The sequence below is a fragment of the Acinonyx jubatus genome, chromosome X (genome assembly GCF_027475565.1).
Source record: "Acinonyx jubatus isolate Ajub_Pintada_27869175 chromosome X, VMU_Ajub_asm_v1.0, whole genome shotgun sequence".
Lineage (NCBI taxonomy): Eukaryota > Metazoa > Chordata > Mammalia > Carnivora > Felidae > Acinonyx > Acinonyx jubatus.
The window spans coordinates 124,426,257-124,448,110 of NC_069389.1; the positions used below are offsets into that span (position 1 = coordinate 124,426,257).

Sequence of the window (21,854 nt, forward strand, 5' to 3'; positions counted from 1 at the left end):
AAGCTCCCTGTAGGGTTTGTGGAATCTGGAGATTGCTTCATATTCTGTGTCTCCGTCTCTCTGCCCCTCCCTTGCTTGCACTCTGTCTCCCTCTCTCTCTCAAAAAATAAATAAATGTTAAAAAAAAAAGTTAAATAAGTTTGAGCCACAAAAGAGAAGAATTTACATAGGCAAATCTCTTGACTCTAGAAATTCTGATTAGGAAGAGATCTGGATTTGCTTAGAAATTACACATCTGTGTGTGTATACACTACATATATATATACACACACAGACACACACACACACATCAAGAGAGTTGGAACACCTTTGACACACACATACACATATGTGCATGCAGACCCACACAACCATATATGTTTTTAATCCCATGCTTTCTTTTATTTCCTTAACTGTCCTGCGAGGGTGTACATAATAGAATGTCAGAGCTAGAAGAGACCTTAGTAATTACCTAATCAGATCCCCTCATGTAAATGTAGAAATTGAAGCACTAGAAGGAAAGTAAATTGCAAAGGTCACACAAGGAGTTAGAGTAAGATTAAGAAACTGAGTTTCCTGACTCAAAGGTTTGTTTTACTGTGTACTGTCACCATTTACCATCTCAATTTTACAGATGGGGTAACCAAAGCATGCTAAGAATGTTGATGATCAAGCTCCTGCTACTTGTCCATTGAAGCAGGACTTGAAATCAGATCTTTTTTATTTTAAACTCCAGCTTGTTTTCATCCAAGTGCTTCTGTCTGGATGCCCAAAAGGAAGACTTATTCCTGTTGCATTAAATACTGAACTGAGGATAATTTACAGAAAACTTTGATCTTCACTTTAACAGAAAATGTCCAAATCTGCTTTATTTTCAGAAGAAGGACTGTCCCAAGAAGGCTGCATGAAGGCAGGGATTCTGTCTTCCTTACTGAATCCACAATACCTAGCACAAAAGAAGGCACTCAAAAAATATTTGTTGATTATATGGCATACTAAAGGCAGAAAGGGAAAGTAAGTTGGGTAATGGTTTCCCAATAAATGATGGATGGATAATTATTATTAGTGCTGAAAAAGTAGAAATGAATGCAGGTAAGAGGTGGGAGAAACCCTGAAACAAAGGAGAAGCTCTGTCTTTCTGACTGAAGCGGCAATCACTCAGCAAGGGCTGAGTGGTTTGGTAGGACTGTGATCGGCAGAGATATTTAAATTAGGCCTCCTTAAAATTGCTACTTTCCACCCCACCCCCATTCCCCTTTAAATTTTGTTTCAGTCATTACCCAGGGACCGGATACAGAGATTCCTATGGGGAGTTCTAATGGGTCGATTCAATTTCAACTGGATGACGCCACTTAGCTAAGCATTAAGAGCTACAGCTCCGGGAAAGCAAACGACACAGAGAGAGGGAGAGAAAGAAATTATAACAAGGAGCAATAAATCCCTTCCCTCCCATCCTCCCCTATAATCCATTCACAAGACCTTCAGAAATCATCTACATTCACAAAACAGCCAGCTAGCTGAGCCGAACACACTGCAATCTCATCCCCCTCCCCCACCCCCGTCTCTGCAGATTATATACCAACACACCCTGAGCTATATAAATAATCACACACTAGCGGTATCTATTGCTCTGTTGAGATACCCTGCGTCTACAACTGCAGTTTCTGCTGCTTTGGTTCATCCGTCAGATTGGAGGAGACAGAGGCGGAGGCGGAGGCGGAGGCAGAAGAGAAAGAGGGGGAGGAGGTAAAGAAGGAAGAAGGGGAGGAGGGAAGGGGGAGGGAAGAGGAGTGGAAGGAAAACGCTGAAGGAGGAGGGGGAAAAGAAAGAGGAGGAGGAGGAGAAGGGGAGGAGAAAGAGGCGGAGGAGGAGGGGGAGGAGAAATAGAAGAAGGAGGAGGAGAAAGAGGAGGAGGATATGAACAACTTACCCTGCTGAGCTTTCTTTGGGAATACGTGCATCAAGATTTAGATCTGCATGTAAAATCTATACAAAGTATCTGCCACTACAGGTCTGACTCTCCTCCCCACCCCCACCCCCACCCCCCGCACCATCGTTTTTGTTTTTTTTTTTTTTTCCTTCTTTCCGTTTTCTCTGCTGTGTCAGAAAGACCGACACAGAACTATCTCTGTTTCTGGCTCCACTGCCAGTGGAGTTTTCATTCAGACTTTCCGAAGAGAGGTGGAGAAACCTAAAGACTCAGGAGAAGAAGAGGTCTTTTGAGCCAAATGGGGCATTAGTTCTTCTGCTTTTCTCAGCATGGATAAACCTTTTCCTCAAGGTAAGCCATAGAGATTAGCTCTTAAAGACCCTAGAATTCTTTCTATGCAATGCACAGATTGCCATTCATTCCAGCCATCCTGTGTGTGTGTGTGTGTGTGTGTGTGTGTGTGAGTGTGAGTGTGTGCGCGCGCGCGCGTGTGCACGCGTACAAGAGCAAACGCGTGGGTAAAATAAAATGAAAACCATTTAAATGAGATTTAAATGAATCAGCTTTTGCACAAAACTATCCGTATTGGAAATTTATAAATCAAAATGGAACTTCAAAATAACCCTTTTGTATCCAAATGTCAATTTAATTTCTAGCCTGTTGACCTTTAAATGCATTTTGGTGCTTGCCTAAGCCCCTTATAGCGCAGCCTAACCACCCAAGCTGAGGACGTAGGGAGAGCCCGTGCTGAGGCCAGTCTGGCTGCCCAGCGGGCATCCTGTCAGCGTGGGGCTAGTCTGCTATTGGCTCACAAGTCTGGGCTGTGCATCGTTCAGATTTCATCACATCACCTTGCCCTGGGTAGAAATGGCGCAAGCTGACACGGCATAACCCCCTACTTACATTGAGTCAGAGCAATGATTTAGAAATCTCCTGCGTGTGTGTGCACATGTCTCTGTGTGGCACACGGAAATTTTGTCAAAAGTGAGAACCCGTGAGCATGTCCAGTGAGCCAATAGGCATTTGATAGGACCTAGTACAAGTGGTTTATACTCCCTTCCATTCCTGTAGCTAATTATAATTATCATTCACCTCTGCATGCTGCAAACCAAGTTAGATGAACAGAAAACAGACCTTGAACTCTTAAACAGAAAATCTATTTTGAAATGCAAACTATTGTTGCTTTTCTGGGTACATTAAAACCTCATTGTAACATAATGTGCTATTACATGAATTTGGATATACCAGGTGTTAAATCATGTTCCCAACAAGTCGGCTGCATACATACATACCAATAAGGCACAGGCTAGCATTTTATCCACAAGGAAGTATTAGTCTTGCTCCCTGTACCTCTAAATAAACATTTACTAAGACTTTATTCTATGCATTTTGCTTTCTTTGTGTTCTGTTAAGTCTCTCTAGCTGTGAAACAATCTAGATGGTGGTCTGAGTGACTTGGATTTGGAGGGTTTTTATTCAGAGTTGAGGAGTTGGGTAGTGAGGAATTAAAAAACATAAAGGAAGGAGACTAATTCTTCATGAAAGACATTTTGAGACAGAGAAATGCAAACAACAAACTCGGCATAAAAAAATGTAGAGTATCAAGATAAGCAGGGGCTTTAAAAGCCCTCCTTTTGTGCCCCTCATTTTGCAGATAGAAAAACTGAGGCTTGGGATGGAAGTCACTTGCCCACAGTCACAAAACAAAGTAGAGCTAGAGTTAGGACTACAACTTAAATTTCTTGTATCTTATACAAGGATTTGAGGTTTAAAGAAAGATTCCTACTTCTGAAGTGAACAACTAGCATTTTCCCCAGGATTAGAATTAGGTGAATTCATTTGTTATTACAACTTTTCCCTTTACTGCTCATCACTAAAACACGTATATCTTTAAAAATGCAAGGTCTTAAAACTACAAGACTCTCCAGTTTGAAATAAACTGCCATGAGTCTTAATGAAACTATTAAAGTAATGAATAGGACCAGGGTAGCAAAATGACAAGTTAAGAGTTAAATGTGGTGAGAACCTGGCAGCTCCAGCAAGATGTATGTGGTAGGAGGGAGGCCCAGTCAGTGGCTGAGAGGTTAGTAATGTAAACTATATACAACTTGGTATTTGTAAGGGGGGAGTGCTTTGATAGAGATGCAAATGCCTTTGCACAGAGAGGGATTTTTGGAGAGCAGACTTTGGAACAGTAGAACTAAGAAAACATATAAAGCCATAGCAGAAATTCCCCCTATGTTTGCTTTCAGTTATTCTGAGAACGAGTGTATATAACAGCAGAGCACAGAAAAAAGTAACACACCCCAGAGCTGTTACACAGTAAGGTACAAAACAGCATTGAACCCATGGGAGTGGGAGAAAACAGGAGCCAGGCTCTCCTTCTTTCCCCTCCTCTTCTTTGAAATTGAGGTTGAGTCATATTGTATCAGGAAGGATTTACCAGAGAAATCAGGGCTGTCTTAAGGTATTAGCATAGTAGGGCTTTAGATAGGGAAGTTTTCAACTTTGGTCTCAACATGGCAGATTTTAGGTTCCAGGAAGTAAATATATTTTTCTTTCATTAACAAACAGCATTTCTTGAATAGATTTAGCTCTCTAGTCCCTAAGTTGGCATAAGAAAAGAAATTTCTGTTTAGGTTGAACATAGAAAATTTCAGGGCTACAGAAAAACTGTTGAGAAAGCTATGAGCACCTGGCCAGAGTGACTGAGATGGGAGTGGGTTTACAATGCATCATTCATTACTGCAGAGGCACTACGTGACAGAAATCACTAGATCCCACCAATGTGCAGCCAAGACTTGTAATCACCTTGGCTCCTATTTAATAATATTTGATATGCATATTCCCTCATTTAATAGAATATAGAACTGACCAACAGCACAGTTTCTTAACTGTTTTTGCTCACAATGAATGGCCCTTTAATGGGTAGATTTCTGAATCATAAACATGCAAGCAGTAGTAGTTTTTCATCTAATCTATCTGCTGTAGCAGTCTCTTGCTTATTTGTTTCTTAACTTTTTTCCCCTTTTACCTCCCCCTACAGTATCTATTTCAGTTCATCCTGTTAGTCAGATTTGCAAACAATTTACTATTATTCAATCTTGTTTTATCCTTCTCAACACACTAATTTTACCCAGGTGCTCCTGTCCTGTGTATTGCAGATTTTCCACAGTCCATTCTAATAAAAGACTTTTCAGGGCAGGAAGAAACCATCCGAGTTCATCCTATTAGGTCCCTTGTAAACAAGACACTAGTACCTCATCATCCCAGACCAATGCCCAGAGCTTCCTTCAATCATCCAACCAAGCATCTCAACTTCTCAGTCTTACAGAAATCTAATCAATATCTAGATACACCTTCTCAACTTAAGCACCATATATACCCTTCTGCCGCGAAGACAGGATCCCCTTTGAACATGGTTCTGAGTCATTTCAATTATGACCTAGATTCCTCCAAGCTTAGCTTTTGAACCTTCTGGGCATGTCCCTGAGATACTTACTGATACCCTTGGAATCCCGTATGATTATCTCTTGTAACTTTGAGGCCTTGTATATCTTCCTTCAAGTTGTTGATTTTTAAATTTCCAATATGATTTGAATCTAGTTTCCTTTGGGAAATCAATGAGTCTAAAATGCATCCACTGTATTTGTTACTGTTCTTATAGTATAACAGACACAAAGAGCCCCACGCATTCTTTATCTGATCAATGGGGAATAAATCTATTTCTTCTAAATTTGCCAAAAATAATTCTCTTGATTCAAAGCTTCTACATCCACATATCCTTCAAGTCAGCTGAACAATGTTTCTTTGTTTATTTAGGTGTTCCAATGAAAACTCCTTTTTCCTTTCCAAAACTAAGATTATTAGTCTTAACAAAGTACAGCAAAGGTAGACGTTGGACACTTAAGGGGGGCTGTGAGTCCAAGTAAATAAAAGAGACATAAATTTTGCTTTTGAGTGCCCAAATGAACAAGGGCATGTTGCTTAGTTTACCCTCAAGGATTGAAGATGTGGAAGGTATAGACGAAGATTTTTTTTTTTTTTTGGCCAAACTTTGTAGTTACAGAATAATAGACGAAGGTATAGACGAAGATAGTTTGGTTTTTTTTTTTGACAAACTGTGTAGTTACAGAATGATAGACCATAATAGGGTTCGGTCCTTCAAAATCACCTAGTTTACCCCTATAATTATATAGACAGTGAAATTGAGGCCCCAAAAAGCAAGTGATTTGACAAAAGTTTTATAGATATTTGAGCCTTAGAATGTCCACAGTGTTTATCTGCATTCTCTTGTGCTGCATTAAATAACACAAAAACAACTAACTAAAAAACGAAATTATAGTCAGACTGGTTCTTCTATGTGATGTGCCAGAAAGTTATTTTTAACCAAATTAAATCTTCTTTTCAAAAAATGAACAGATGTAAATTCAACTAAACAGGTTTGCATGGGGATATAGCCTCAAAAGGCAATGAGTCTGGTCATATTATTAGCCACTGAGGCCTTTGGCATCCTTATTTCTCCTGTTATTGAGCTTTGGACACATTTCAGTGCCGTGTTTGCTTGCTTATGGAAATCTAATCAAGCACTATCCTCTTTCACTTGTTCATTTCTATTACTCATTCAAGCTTTGCATTCTATACAGTAGTGTGAGTAATTGATCTATTTTGAGGAGGCCTGAAATATGATGGATTTCAAATGTATGCTTTATTCATGCTAGTGTTTCCTAGGTCCTAATGCCTCCAGGATGACTCTGGGATTTGTGTTTAGGTTCTCTTGTGTACACCTTTTTGGTTGTTCAGTCTTCCAGGTGTTGCAATACAGCAATCTACTGTTTGTACAACATTTTCCTCATAGTCACCATTATCAGTACTAGGCTCAATCAGATCCTTCAGAAAATGACCAGCCACCAGTTCCTGATTGTGGTACAATGGAGACACAAGCACATATGCTTTCTAGATATCCAGCTTGGTTTAGATCTGATATAAGAACATTGTTGCTCTTTAAGAAAGCCAGTTTACTGTGTAAGGTAAACATAGGGAAAAGCAGTTGAAGTAGATTCTGCCTAGTAAATCCCATCAATGCAGATTTGACTTAGGGTAGTAATAGGTACAAATACAGGTGATAATTCAAATAATTCAGGGTTCATCTTTTATGGCTCCCTCATCCCAAGTGTTACTCCCACGTGTATAAAAGGTTTTTTTTCCTATTGTTCTACAGATAGCCTGATTTTTGCCTTCTGTGTCTCTGCCATATCAGTGCCATTATTACATCTTGCCTGCCTATATTCATTGAATCAAGAAATTCCTTTCTCATCTGTTTATTTATGCTTATCAGAAATTTCACTGAAGGGAGAATTTTTATTGATGATACATATATGTTCACCTGTATTTATGTCTCATACATACACACTCACACAACTTCTCCTGGAAGACTTGTGAGGCTTTTTCTTTTACACTGGCATTGCTTCAGGATGAAGCCTTCGCATTTGAAATTAGGTTCCATTTTTATTATAATTGTGAGGCTAGAGGCCTAGATTTCTGTGTTAGCAAACATCTGAATGAGATAGCTGCTCCTGTGACCCTAGTCATATGATGCAATACAAAAGGAATCAATGATCTGAGCTTTGCTCCCAGAATGCTTTATAGCCTGGATAAGTTGACCAGATTTGCCTGTAAAGAAGTAGGCAAGGTAAGTTACAGAATACAGGTGTAACATGAGGACTACCTTAAAGTAATTGAAGGTAGTGGTAGAGGAGACAGGGCTCAAGCTTTGTTTAGTTCCCTGCAAAGTATTCAGGCCGATGTGTTCTCATGTGTTGTTTGTGTTTCTTCTCTCCTAGGATTTTCTGATGTGCCCTAACGTCCATGTAACAACAAGGGCTCTTTATCACCACAAGTGCCACCCTGACCCAAAACCACTCAGAACTCAAGAATCAAGGCAAAATGGATGCTGCAGTGACAGATGATTTCCAACAAATTCTTCCTATTGAACAGCTGCGCTCTACTCATGCTAGCAATGATTATGTGGAACGGCCTCCAGTCCCCTGTAAACAGGCCCTCTCCAGCCCTTCCCTTATAGTGCAAACCCACAAATCTGATTGGTCCCTGGCTACCATGCCTACTGCTCTTCCCCGCAGTCTCAGCCAGTGCCATCAATTGCAGCCCTTGCCTCAGCATCTGAGCCAATCTAGCATTGCCAGCTCAATGTCCCATAGCACCACTGCCTCTGATCAAAGGCTCTTGGCCAGCATTACCCCCTCACCTTCAGGCCAGTCCATCATCCGAACCCAGCCTGGAGCAGGGGTCCACCCAAAGGTTGATGGTGCTCTGAAGGGAGAAGCTGAGCCATCTGCAGTGCACCCCAGTGAGCACCTCTTCATCTGCGAGGAGTGTGGGCGCTGCAAATGTGTCCTTTGCACGGCAGCTCGTCCTCTCCCCTCCTGCTGGCTGTGCAACCAGCGTTGCCTTTGCTCTGCTGAGAGCCTCCTCGATTATGGCACTTGTCTCTGCTGTGTTAAGGGCCTCTTCTACCACTGCTCCACTGATGATGAAGACAACTGCGCTGATGAGCCCTGCTCCTGTGGGCCGAGCTCTTGCTTTGTCCGCTGGGCAGCCATGAGCCTCATCTCCCTCTTCCTACCTTGCCTGTGCTGCTACCTGCCTACCCGTGGATGCCTCCATCTGTGCCAGCAGGGCTATGATAGCCTCAGGCGACCAGGCTGCCGCTGTAAGAGGCACACCAACACTGTGTGCAGAAAAATCTCTTCTGGTAGTGCACCATTCCCCAAGGCCCAGGAAAAGTCTGTATGACCTTCCCACAAAATGGATCCAGAGCTTTCTCTTTCTTAGCCCCCATCAGTAAAGCGCAGGCCTCGTCTTTGAAGAGGGGGAGGAGGAGTAAAGTAGCCAAAGTTAGGGCCTCACCAGTTTTGCTCCTGCAGTGTCAGGGGAATGGCCAAGTACATCCTGGTGCAGGATGCCTTGTTCTTGCTCACAGTATCTATCCCACTCCTCTTCAACCTTTTTACACCTTGCCGTTTTAGCCCTGTGGCTGCCATGGCAAATTCAGGTGATATATAGGCATGACATTTGGACACCGAGGGCTGACAGAGCCCGCAACGTGGAGGTTTAGGGGCTCCCCAATATAGTGCCTCTCGATGCAGGCTCTGAGCGTCACTCTACTTTCCACAGTGCCTTTGGAAACTTTCTTCTAAGATGGTTTTCACAGGTCCATGTGGAACAGCATTCGATATTCCAGGGAATCTGATCCCTTCTCCCTTGTTTACTGCCCTTCTCTTCTTTAGTCTCTTTTTCTCCCTGTCTCCTCTTGTTCTGTGCTCCTTCCCCCTTCGTTCCCAGTCTCTCTCCTTCTACTTTTCCTCTCTTTTCTTTCTGTCTCCCTTCCTTCTACTCCTTTGCCCCCTCTCTTTCAGGCTAATCCATTCTCTACCTGTATTTCTATCTTGTTTGATCTATCTTTGTCTCTCTCTACCTGACTTTCTTTCTCTACTATGTCCGAAAGTGCTGTTTTTCCATAGGTGTTTCCTTTGACGCCAAACTTTGCTATGCTATACTATTTACTAAATTTTACTAAGGGAAATGGATTACTGTAATGAACTGATCACTAGCAATAGTCTATATCCTGACACGTGTGTGTGTGCTCATAACCACACTCACCTGTTTGTGAGCATATGAGGCAAAATTATCTTACATTTCCAGGTTTAACTAGTTGGAGTTTTACTCCCTTTCCCAATAATCAACTTATAGTACTGACAGATTCCACTAGCATGCGGAGTAGGATAGTAAATCAGGATGCTCATAACTTTGTATGTCTGACCCAAGTGCCAAAGGCAGACGTGCTTTATAGCTAAATGAACAAAGCAAAGGATATTACAGAGGTCTGTTCTCTCTTAGAAGCTAACTGCCCTGAGACTGCATGGCTCAGGCCTTAATTATGGACATAAAAAGTCATAAAACTTTAGAGCTGGAAGGAATCTTAACTGTTAATCTAGTTCAATGCCCTTATTTTACAGACGGGAAAACTGAGGCCTGGGGATAGGAAGGGATTTTCCCAAGGCCACACACTGAGTTCATAGCAGAGTTGGTACTGGAATACAGGCCTTCTGACTCCTAGTTAAATATTCTCTACCCTACACCACATTGAGTCCTGGGACTTTTCTCATAGGACTCTATTAACAGTAACAGAAGGCCATTGCCATTCAATTTTCTGGAACCATGCCAACTTAGTGTACTGGTCTTTATGCAGTGCATGGTGGGTAGCTAATTAACTATCAGGTGTTGAGGCTGCCCCCAGTGGACATCATCTTTGGCTCTGTCACCTGTAGAAGCTCAAGTGTGGAAAAAACAAACAAAGAATCCCTAACCAAGCTGTACCTTCGCCTACTCTTTGCTGCACACATTGTGCTCACTCCTGGCTTTGTCTGCAATGGCAATTGCCTGAAAACCTAAATTTCAGCAACAGTGGAGAACTGAGATGAAAGACATATAATGCAGAGAACTGACTTCTCTTTTAAAAAATACCAAGAGCCTGTGTTGTGAATCCACTTCAATGGGAAAAGGCTGCAGTGGGGATGGCAGGCTCCTAAAGACAGCTGTTGTTAAAGACACAAGAATTAGATCCAGTTTCCCTCTGTAAGTGAATCCAAAGTTCACTAAGGAATTCAGAGATTGAGGGCACTTGCTTCAAATCAAGGTGCTCCAACTTAGTTTAAGACTTCCAGACTCTGACTTTATATATCATCTCTTTTAAAGTGTGCATGGATGTGTATTGCAGAGTGGAGAGGTGGAGAGAAATGTATAGTCATACACAGGGGGAAGAAGAAGAGAACATCCATATCTCTTTGTTGGATATATACTATAGAAATATGTGCCACTCAGTTTTTGTTGGTTCTGAATCTTCCTGAAGTATACTGACATTTGGGCTGTACACAGCCTCATACTTTCACTTTCACCTCCTCTTCTAGAATTGCTTTGCTCTATTTTTGTATATATAAATATGTTATGATTATTATTAATAATGTTAATGATATTGCTGCAAATGGTGCCATATATAAGGTTTGGCTTCTTGGAACATTATAAACCCAAACCAATACCTGTAACCTCTTATGTTGCTTTCAGATCTTTCAATTTTAAGTAACTTTTAAAAATCTTACAAGTCTGCCTGATTGAACTTTGACTTATCTACCTACCCCTAAAGCTGTGCCCAGTTCTCTGAGTCCAGCTGGATGGTGATGAGTAGCAACACACACTTCTCCCCGCTTCTGCCTGAAATTTGCTTAGAGCTGAGATATATAAGGATTCTATGACACTAGTGCATTGTTCCTGGAGCTAAAGTTATTCTATGGATGTTTGCTTACTAGTATCAGGGCCCAAACTAACACAAGTCCCTCCTCTTTGATAGCTCCTTGATATCCCAATCCTGCAGTCCTTACTCAGGCAAATTGTGCACTGCCAGAGGGGCCCTGGGCTCTGCCATACACCCAGAAGAGCTCTTCTCAGTGTGTTTCTAAATGGCCTTACACTTGGTAGAAGAAACTGAAGGGTTACTCAAATGCAATTGCAATCTGCAATCTGCTGCTGAGTCAGGGCTTTCACTTGTGTCCAAGTTGGCCTGATACGGGCTGCATCTGGTTTACGTATAGATGGGTCCTGTTGGGGTATGCGTACAGATGTGTGAGTGTGCATTTGCGTCCCTTCTGTGAAGTTATATATATGTATATGTATATGTATAGTATATGTATATGTATATATATGTGTGTGTGCGTGTGTGTGTAAATATATATATTCACACATCTCTATATATTTTAATGTATTGCACATGTATATTTAAAATATATATGAAAGAACTCTAAATCCTGCAGAAAGCCTCTGTTTTCATTATTTTCTACCTTGTGGCATGTACTGTATAAACAGGAATATTAGAGGGTGTTTCCTGCTTAGCATTTTTTTTTTGCAGTCATCCATTACCGCCTTATTCTACTGCTTTCCACATATTCGTTCCCTGATACATCTCATATGGCTTTAGTCAAGAGTTCTCCTCTAATTCCAGCCCATCTTCCCTCATCACAATAGCTATAATAAGTATAGTGAACACTTATATAGTGCTTACTGTATTGCTAAGCACTATTTTAAGCACGTTACCTATATTGGCTCATTTAATTCCCACATTAACTGTAAGATGTAGGTACAATTACAATTGCCATTTTACAGATGTGAAAACTAAAGCACAGAGAGGTTATTTGAACTGCTAAAGGTAACAATGCTTATAAATTATGGAGCTAATATTTGACCCTATGCTGTCTGAGTCCCAAGTCCCTGCTCCAGAGTTGGGTGTAGAAGTCTGAAGGATAATGCAAACTCTTCTGGTATAACAAGCCCCAAACAGTGAACAGTCCTTTCCCTAACTGCAGTTCATCTGCAGCCTAAAACTTGAAACAAATGTGCTCCTATGTTAGGAGTGAAGCAATAATTACAGACATCATATATGTCTCTTGCTTCCCAAGATGATGGCGTTACAAATTTCTCCACCATTCCCTTTGAAAACATGTTTGCAGACAGTTGCCATTTTTCAGGCAGTTCACAGTGTAGAACTAGGAGGGAAATATCGTGACTTGTGCCAGAGAAGTTTACGAGTTTTTAAGACTTTGACCTTTGCTTTATAGGCCCAGAGAAAACCAATTTGATTTCTTTCTGCAGAAAGTAGAACTAAAACTATTTTTGGAACTTGAGATTAGTTGGAATTGTTAACATTTAAGTTCATTGATTATACTGAGAGCATTTTTCTGATTCAAATGTAAGCAATCCACTGATGACCACTGTTCAGTGTAATACCTTACTTTTCCCATCACTGCCTTCATACTGACAATCCTTTACCCTGGTATTATTTCAGAGCCATAAAGACTCGTAAAGAACATCTACCCCAATGTCAACATTGTATAGTTGGAGGAAAAAATGCAGAGAGGGAATGAAACCTGTCCAAAGTTACACAATTCTGAATTTGGGTGGAATTATGATTTATTTATTTTCAGAAATCTAAGTTTCTTAGAAAATAGAACTTGAAGCAAAAACTTATGTGCAATTCCAGGGAAGTAGGAGTAAGGAAAAAGAGTAGTGAGGAAGGAAGGAAGGAGAGCAAACAAAAAGGAGTGTATCATTGTGTTGTCCATAATCAGTTTCATGACAAGCTAATTTCTCAATTTGTTATGACTGGCCATATTACATCTCCATACAGCCCATCTGGGGGACTAAAGGAGAAGAATTTATCTCCTGCCTCCTATCTTAATAGTCAAATATCTTCCCTGTAAGATATTAACTCCCCTACACTTCTGTGTAGTGCATGTGTGGATGCCCAAGCAGGTACCTTGGCATCTCATACGTCAGGAGCAAGGGGTAGCAAGTGTGTGGCTATGTGTGTGCTATAGGGAGACAAATGAACTTGAGAACCTATGTATTCTTGACTTGCTTTGAAGGGCTTCCTTCTACATGGAAATGAAGTCCCTGGTTCAACTAGTAGAGTAACAAAGTCTCAAAATATCCTTCTTCTTAGCATAAAAAGAAACTTTATCCTAGTGAACTCTTCAAAAAGTATGTCTAAACCAATGCATTTACATGCACTTATGTTCACTTAAGCTTCATCAGCATAATAGCAGGAAAATTGGTCAAGTTATTAAATTCAGGAAAAATGGCTAAACAAGTTATTTTGCAACATAAAAATAAAACATTCTGTTGGTCAACTGAATTTTCTCTATTTCAGCCACTAATTATGATATATAGACACATTCTAAGAGCTATACTATCTCTTATTCTCATACTCAATAATTCCCCGTGCCCAATAGACTATGCTCAGATGAAGTCAAAGCATCTAGTTAATAAAAACATCCCATTGATATAGTTTTATATCTATGGACAGTGTCATTAAAGCATTGGAATGCATTCCACTCATTTAATTCTTGCTTTTTTTATGTAAGAAAAGATGAGCATAGGAGAATTCTGAAAGTTTTTCATGGTGAATAATGAAACCATGTCATCACTCCAAACAATACAGAAAACTCTCCTTCAGTGACATCTACTTTACTGAGTCCAGTGGTTATTTCTCTGGTCTCATGTACCTGACTTACTAGCACCATTTGACATAGCTGTTCATTCTGTCCTCATAAAAACACTTTTACCACTTGGCTTCCAGGATACCATATTCTTCTGGTTTTCCTCCTACTTCACTGTCTCCTCCTCTCTATTCTTTACTGGATACCCTCATTTTCCTCACCTCTTCGTATTCAAGTATCTCAGCAATTGGTCTTTGAAATATGCTCTTTGGGTACCATTTACATGATGACTTTCAAAATTGTATCTCCAGCCTGGACTGCTCCCTTGAACTTCTCACTCATATATCCAACTGCCTATTTCACATCTCTACTCTGATATCTAGTAGGAATTTCAAACATAACATGTTCAAACTTATTTTTTCTCTCCTCAAACCTGAACTTGGCAGCATTTCTTATCTCTTTTAATGCCAATTCCAAACTTCTAGTTGCTCAGGTCAAAAAATTTTGTACTTACCCACTAGGCATTTTATTAGTTATAAATGTAGCTAAAATTCTCAACCTCCAAATCCTCAATTAGTCTTTTATTCTGATGATTTATCATGTGGTCATTAGTGCCCCTTTTGAACCTCTGGCCTAAAGTTTGATAAGACTGAAATCCTTGGTCCCTTTATCCTAATCTAGGCTCACATCCTTATCTTGACCATTAAATTGATTAGCACACTACCGGTATTGCTGCTTTAAAAGGCCAGAATGACAAGACACATAGCCCTCCAAGGAAAGACATCTTGAGAATGACACTGCTCATTGTTTAATCTTGCTGTTATTACAATCAATGTTATACATGTTGCTCCCAAATGTATTTGCTGGCCAATCTCCTGGAAAAGTAGAGGGTAATCTTGACCCACAAGCTGTGATTCTCCAACTATTCAGGCAATGCTTTTGACTATACCATATAATGGGCATGTGTCTGATGGTAAAAGCCACAGATGACAAGGATCTGGAAATCCCCAAGTCATCTAAGAACTAACAAACACTGTTGATGCAGATTACTAAGAAAAGAAAGCAGAAACAATCACTCAGGCAAACACCCTAGTTTTATTAATATAGGGCTTTGACCTCAATTCACCTGTATGTTTTTGTACTGTGACAAGATGAGTGAACTATACAAGCATTCTGAAGGCTCATTTTGAACCTATGTTCTAAGGCTTAAACTAAAGGGAGACTGAATGACTCAATTGGCCCTTTTCTCTTATGTCCACATTGTAATCTTAACCTTCAAAGTCCCACCACTCAGATGACAAAAACAAAACAAAATAAACAAACGCTAAACTAAAAAGGAAACCCAAGGAAAAGAACACTACTTTTTATAATGCCAGAGATTAGTTGGGTGACAATTTTACTCTGTGAAAGGGTCCCTTTCCTATGGGAGTGAAGACCTCTTAAGTAGGAGAAGTCTCTACACCTATATTAATACATAAGCTATATTAAAGGAAAGAGAGGAAAAGTAGTGAGGAGTAATACTAAAGGCAGGTTGAGAAATTTTTTTTAAAGGTTAAGAAAATAAGTCACATGAAAGAAAAAGGCTCTGTAATCACTTTGTTTCTCTCACCTAAAACTCCATTTCACCAGCCTCTTGGCACAGTTGTATCCTTGAACTCCTTTTTGTCCTTGACTTTTGTCAGCACACTTCTTTCTTTTTCAAGCTCCCGTACCACATCCACTGGAATGATTCTGTGAGTGTGTGTGTGTGCGTGTCTGTGTGTGTGTGTGTGTGTGTGTGTGTGTGTGTGTGAGAGAGAGAGAGAGAGAGAGAGAGAGAGAGAGAAAGAGAGAGAGAGAGAGAGAGAGAGAGAGAGAAAGATATGGATGGATGGATACTTGAGCTTTCCCTTAGAGGTTCAGAGTTAAGAGTATGCCCATTAACACTCTCAGCTTTTCAAACTCCATTCTAGAACATGCCCCCTAGTACCTAGATCTTACACTAAATGACAAGGTTTCTCTCCTTCAGAAAGAAATACCAGACTGGATTCGTGGCTTTCCCTGGATTGGCTTCTTCTCAGTCAATGTGTTGTTGTGGAAATTATAGTACCCTGAGACCAATTAAATCAGAATCTTTGGAATTGGGGCTGAGGAATAGACTTTTTTAAAGCTCCCAGGTGATTATAATATGCAAACAGGGTTGAGAAAGCCTAATCACTTCACTCTATAAATGCAGATACTGAAGCTCAGAGGGGGGAAGTGACTTAATCATAACCACACAGTGAGTTATAAACAAAGTTAGGAATATGAGAACACAGGTCGGCTGACTTCTAGGCCAGAGGTCTTCTCTTCATACTTCACTGCTTCTCTTTCTATCCTGTGCTTTGTGGACTTTTGCTTTTCTCGTTTGTAAAATGAAGATAACAAATCCTAGAGATTTTAAGAGAGTCATTAAGACAGACACATTTTTTAATGTCCAAGTTTCTGCACAAATATGAAGGACTGTTATACATGAGTGAATTAATATACAACACATATGTGAAGCTGAGTCCATAAAACAACATAATGAAAGTTGTTTTCTATTTTTTAATGTTTTATTTTTGCGAGAGAGAGCATTAGTTGGGGAGAGGCAGAGAGAGAGGGGGACAGATGATCTGAAGCTGGCTCTGTGCAGACAGCAGAGAGCCCAGTGCAGGGTTTGAACTCACAAACTAACGAAACATGAGATCATGACCTGAGCTGAAGTCTGATGCTCAACCAACTGAGCCACCAAGCGCCCCAGTTGTTTTCTATTTTAATCAATTATTTGGATATTGTGTATACCTAATAACATGTATCAAGATGGAACACTTGTGTGGGTTGTGTATCTTTAAACTGAACTTGGTGTCAGTGACAAGAAATTAGGAGTCGATGACAGAGGTCATTCTTTTCTTTCTCTTTTCCTCACTGGAATAGAGATTTAAAAAAATTTATAAAAGCAGTAGAATATCTGGACTACTTGTAGTCAGTCAACTACAACATGGCCGTGGGACTGAACTAGCCCAGGGTTTGTATTAGACTTGAAGATTCCATTCCTGAGGACAGTTAAGGGCTGGAGAGAAGGAATAAAAAACGGGTGCCTTTTCTGAAAGCCAGGATATATGAAAAAGCGGGGGAGAGCTGCCCATTAGGAGGAGCTACTGTTATAGAAGCAAGAAAGGAGGGATGAGGTTTTCCAATTTGGCTGATCTGAGGAAGTAGATTATTTGGGGCTATAGTATCTCCAGAATAATCTGTAACCACAAGGAACACATTTCCTGAATTTCAGGGCCCTAGAACAGAATATCTAGACCCATTCCTGTCTTATCCATCCCAGATATTAGGAATTTCCAGAAGGGCCACTTCTATTCCCCTAGGAGTCATACATCTGGCTACTTGTTTATTTGGTAAAAATGGAATTCTGTACCATTTATAAAATGGAACTCTTGTGTCTTCCTTATTTTGAAAGTATAATGCACATTCCTCATTCATCATTTATTTTTTCCAATGATTTTTAAGAATTTATTTGAAAGTTATTTTTAAATACAAAATACATGTATTTAACAAAGCACTCCTTTATCCTTTTATTTCAGCCATGCTAATAAATTAAAAACAAGCCATGATTGAACTAGGTATTTCTATATGTCACATTACAAACTAGTTTTAAAAATCTATTTAGTATATATATCGTCATTTCATCTTGAAATGCCTGCTTTTTAAGGTGGAGGCAGAGAGACAAGGAATTTGAAGGAGTCAAGAGGCCTAAAAGCATAGTGATGGGCATTTATAATCCAGACCTGCCTCAGGCAGGGGTTACCTTTCAGGTAATTAAGTGGTGATGACCTGCACTTAGGAAAAAATGGGTTGTTAGAGGCCATGTTTCAGGGGTCTATGATTCCCTGGAAAATATAAGCCAAAAAGTTACTTGCTAATAGCTACACTGCCAATGAAGTGCTTGTACTTTTGCCTGACAACAATTAATACAAAAAACAAGGATGAGCTGCATATTACAGCATGTGGACAGAATGAGAAATCAGATTGTCTCTAGTTCTAAAGGAATGATCAATGTTGGTTGTGGTATTAGCCATAGGCATTAATAGTAGGGACATTGAAATCTCTTTCAAGAGAACTTCAAATAAACAGAATGGAGATTGGGCCTGAGGAGAATAAAGGGTAATTACTCCATAAAAGGCTACAGCATAAGCTGAAGTACATAAGCAACACTGAATTTAGAATCAGAAGATAAATGCAATAACACATAGGACAATATGAGATGGTAGAAGTCAGCCTTGATGAATTTCATCCAAAGAATTATAGGTTGTGCCATCATGTGTTACTTGCCTTTGGTAGGTTACTTAGGCTTTCTGTGCCTGGTTTGGAACCCAGAAACCACGACTCTAAATATGTTTCGCCCTTAACTACTGCAATCAACTTATATTCAGTATAAAAATGGCTGTATCAGTAGAGTCATAATATGTCCTAGCTGATCAGGCCCTCTATCCTAACTTACATTCCCTCAAAAGCCTAGCAGAGCCTGAGACAAGGATTTACATGCAGTTAGTTTACTTGGCAAGATGACTCAGGAAACAGGAAAGGGGACTGAGAAGAATGAATCAGGAAAGGAGTGACCATCAATTCGAGGGTATATTATTAATCTGTTTACCACTGTAGGCAACTGTGGACTATTCCCACTGAGGGACTCTCTTTGGAACTATGTAGATGCGCTTCACAATTTTCCACCAGACATAAAAGGGAGGTGTATTTATCCATCATATTTGATCTCCCATTGACCGAAGGTGATCTGAGAGAGTATTAACTCACTGGCACTTGCAGGTTTGTCCATGAACTAAAATCACTAAGCAGTCTCTTGCAGGTGTTCTACCTGGTGATAGCAGAGAAGCCCCATGGCAGGAAGAAATACTATAAGAAACAGCTGAATGAGGAAGCATCAAATTACTACTGCATACAGCTGCACAGTAATGTCCTGAACAAAAAGATGGTCCAGGAGTATGTGAAGTGTGGCATAAAGGATGTTCAACACACCCTCCTTCTTGAAACACATTCTTTACTTGTCATCCAGCACACCACACTCTCCTAGTTCTCTTCCTGCCTCAATCATCTGTCCTTTTCCAAGTCCTTTAATGGTTCTTCTTCATCTCTCTGAACTCTCTGATAGTAGAATGCCAAAAATTTCAGTTCTTAGTCTTCTCTTCCCTTCTCTTCTCTTCCTCTCTTTCTCTCTTTTTTTCTCTTCATCTCATCTCATCTTATCTCTACTCACTTTTTTGGTGATCTCATCCACTCTTGTGTTTATGTAACATTTTTATATGCACACAACTCCTAAATTTATACCTCTATCCCCAAATCTCCCCTGAATTCCAAACTGCTTTCTTAAAATCTCCACTTAAAAGTTTAATAATGATATACAACTTAACATATTTAGGAGATAAAACTCCTGAAAACTGCTGCTCTCTCAGTTTCCCCCCATCTCAGTAAATGATGACTCCATTCTTCCAATGACTCAAGCCAAGCATTTTGAGGTATCCTTGACTCCTACCTTTTTCTCATATCAATAGGTCAACAAATACTGTTAGCTCTGCCCTAAAAATAAATCTAGAATTTGACCACTTCTCTCTATTATCACTACTACTCTCTGGTCTCATCCACCCTTATCTCCTCCCTTGATAACTGCAGCAGCTCCTTGATTCTACTCTTGATGCCTCCTCCAAAGTCCAATCCCAATAGAGAAACCAGAGTGATTGTTCTAAAATTGAAGACTGGATCTTGTCATTATCCTGTATAAAATCCTCCAATGATCTTTCAATTCCCTTAGAATTAGATTAATAATTTTCATCATGGTTATAAGGCTCTACATACCTGCTCTTTTCCTGATATCTACATGAGCCACTCCCTCACTTAAATCAGGAGTCCACTCAAATGTCACTTCCTAAAGAAGACCTTCCATGGCCACCCTAAATTGGCATTTCCTTCCTCTCATTGTTAGTGTTATTGTTGTCATAGACTATAATTCCAAAATACATTATCTGTGTTTCTAAATGAGTAACATTTATTTTTAATCTATAAAGGTACAATTTACATCATTTGGTGTACAATTCTTTGAGTTTTGACAAATGCATCAAACTGTATAACTACCACTATAATCAGGATACTGAACTGTTCTATCACCCTTAAAATTCCTTCATACAAATTCTTTGTAGATAACTCTTGTCTGCAGTCCCTGGCAACCACTGATCTGACTTCTGTCTCTATAGTTAGGAGTTTCATGAATGTCATATAAACTGAATCATACAGTATGTAGCCTTTTGAATCTGGCTTCTTAAACTTGACATATTTGAGATTCATTTATGTTGTATGTTTCAGTAGTTTGTTTCTTTCTATTGTATTCACTTACAATTTGAAGGACATTTGAATTGTTTCCAATTTTGGGCAATTAAGAATAAAGTTGTTCTACATATTCATACACAGGTATTTATGTAAATATAAGTTTTTATTTCTAGTGAGAAAATACCTATGATGTAGGTATTTATGTAAATATAAGTTTTTATTTCTAGTAAGCAAATACCTATTAATGGGTCATATAGTAAGTGTATGCTTAACTTTATAAGAAAATTTCAAACTGTTTTCCAAAGTGGCTGTACCCTTGCTCACCAGGAATGTGTCAGAGTTCCAATTGTTCCAAATCCCCCTCGGCACTTGATACTGTTACTTAAAACTTTTTTTTAGCCACTCTAATAGATGTGTTAGTGGTGTCTCATTCTGGTTTTCATTGTATGCATGTTTTTCTTTAAATTATTGAGCATTCTATAATATATATCATACTTGTTTGAGGTATTTGTCTTCTGATTGCATTATCTCTAACATTTCTGTGTCTGTTTCTATTCTATAATTTTCCTCCTGGTATAAGTAACATTTGCATGAATTTTTCATTGTTAGACTATGAGAATTAATATTTTTGGACAATGGACTTTGTTGTCTTTTTTAAAAGAGTGTTAAAGTTTGATAAAGTTTTGTATCAAGGTGATTTCTTGGAAATTTCTTTTTTTGAGAAGAGAGAGAGAGAGAACATGGGGGGGGGGTAGAGGGAGAATCTTAGGCAAGCCCCATGCCCAATGTTGAGCCTGACTCAGGGCTCAATGTGGGGCCTGATATCATGCCAGTGGGTTCATGACCTGAGCCTAAGTCAAGAGTCAGACACTTAACTGACTAAACCACCCAGGCGCCTCTGGATATTTCTTTTTTTAAGCTCTGCCAGGGAAAGTCTAGATATCCTTTTCTGTATGGCTAATTTTCTAAGTCTAGATATCCTTTTCTTTATGGCTATTTTTCTAAGGTGTGACTCTTTTTGTGGTTTCCACTGAATGTCCAACATTTATCAGAGGTATTTTTACTTTGGCTTGTCAGAACTCAAATAACTCTCAGCTCTGTGAACTCTGGGCATTGGTATTAGATTTGCCTTGTGGAGTTTCATCCCATATATGTGTGGATTAATATTCAACCAAAGACCTAAGACAACTCATATGCAGATTTCTGGAGAGGTTTTTCCTGAGTAATTCTCCCTTTTCAGCTCTCCACCCCCAAAGTTGTAGCATCCCAAGCATCCTCAAACTCCAGTTTCTGTCTTCTCAACTTAGACTGATGTGCTATGCTTGGTATTCTCCTAGCACTACTATCCAGAAGGTGTCTCCAAGCACGAAATAATTCCAGGACCCCCTTCAATTGTTTTCCTTGCTTTGGAGGCCACAATCCCTTGCTCTGGTTTTCCAATGTCTGGAAATGGTCACTGCATATTTGTGTCTACCTTTTAAATTTTTTATGGTGGGAAGATCATTTCAAATGCTAAGGTTTGAGTTTGAATTTCAGAC

At 39.7% G+C, this 21,854-nt stretch overlaps 1 protein-coding gene across 1 annotated transcript; it reads left to right on the forward strand.

Annotated features, from left to right (window-relative positions):
* Window positions 1-1,846: 1,846 nt before the first annotated feature.
* Window positions 1,847-14,917, forward strand: SPRY3 (sprouty RTK signaling antagonist 3). The gene is made up of 2 exons (XM_015085460.3): window positions 1,847-2,260; window positions 7,753-14,917. Exon 2 carries the CDS (start codon window positions 7,856-7,858, stop codon window positions 8,720-8,722), a length of 867 nt encoding a protein of 288 aa, XP_014940946.1. The 5' UTR covers window positions 1,847-2,260; window positions 7,753-7,855; the 3' UTR covers window positions 8,723-14,917.
* The last annotated feature ends 6,937 nt before the right edge of the window (window positions 14,918-21,854 follow it).

What these genes read in the sequence shown, in the direction of transcription:
- SPRY3 (XM_015085460.3), top strand. Translation starts at nt 7,856, where the DNA reads ATGGATGCTGCAGTGACAGATGATTTCCAACAAATTCTTCCTATTGAA.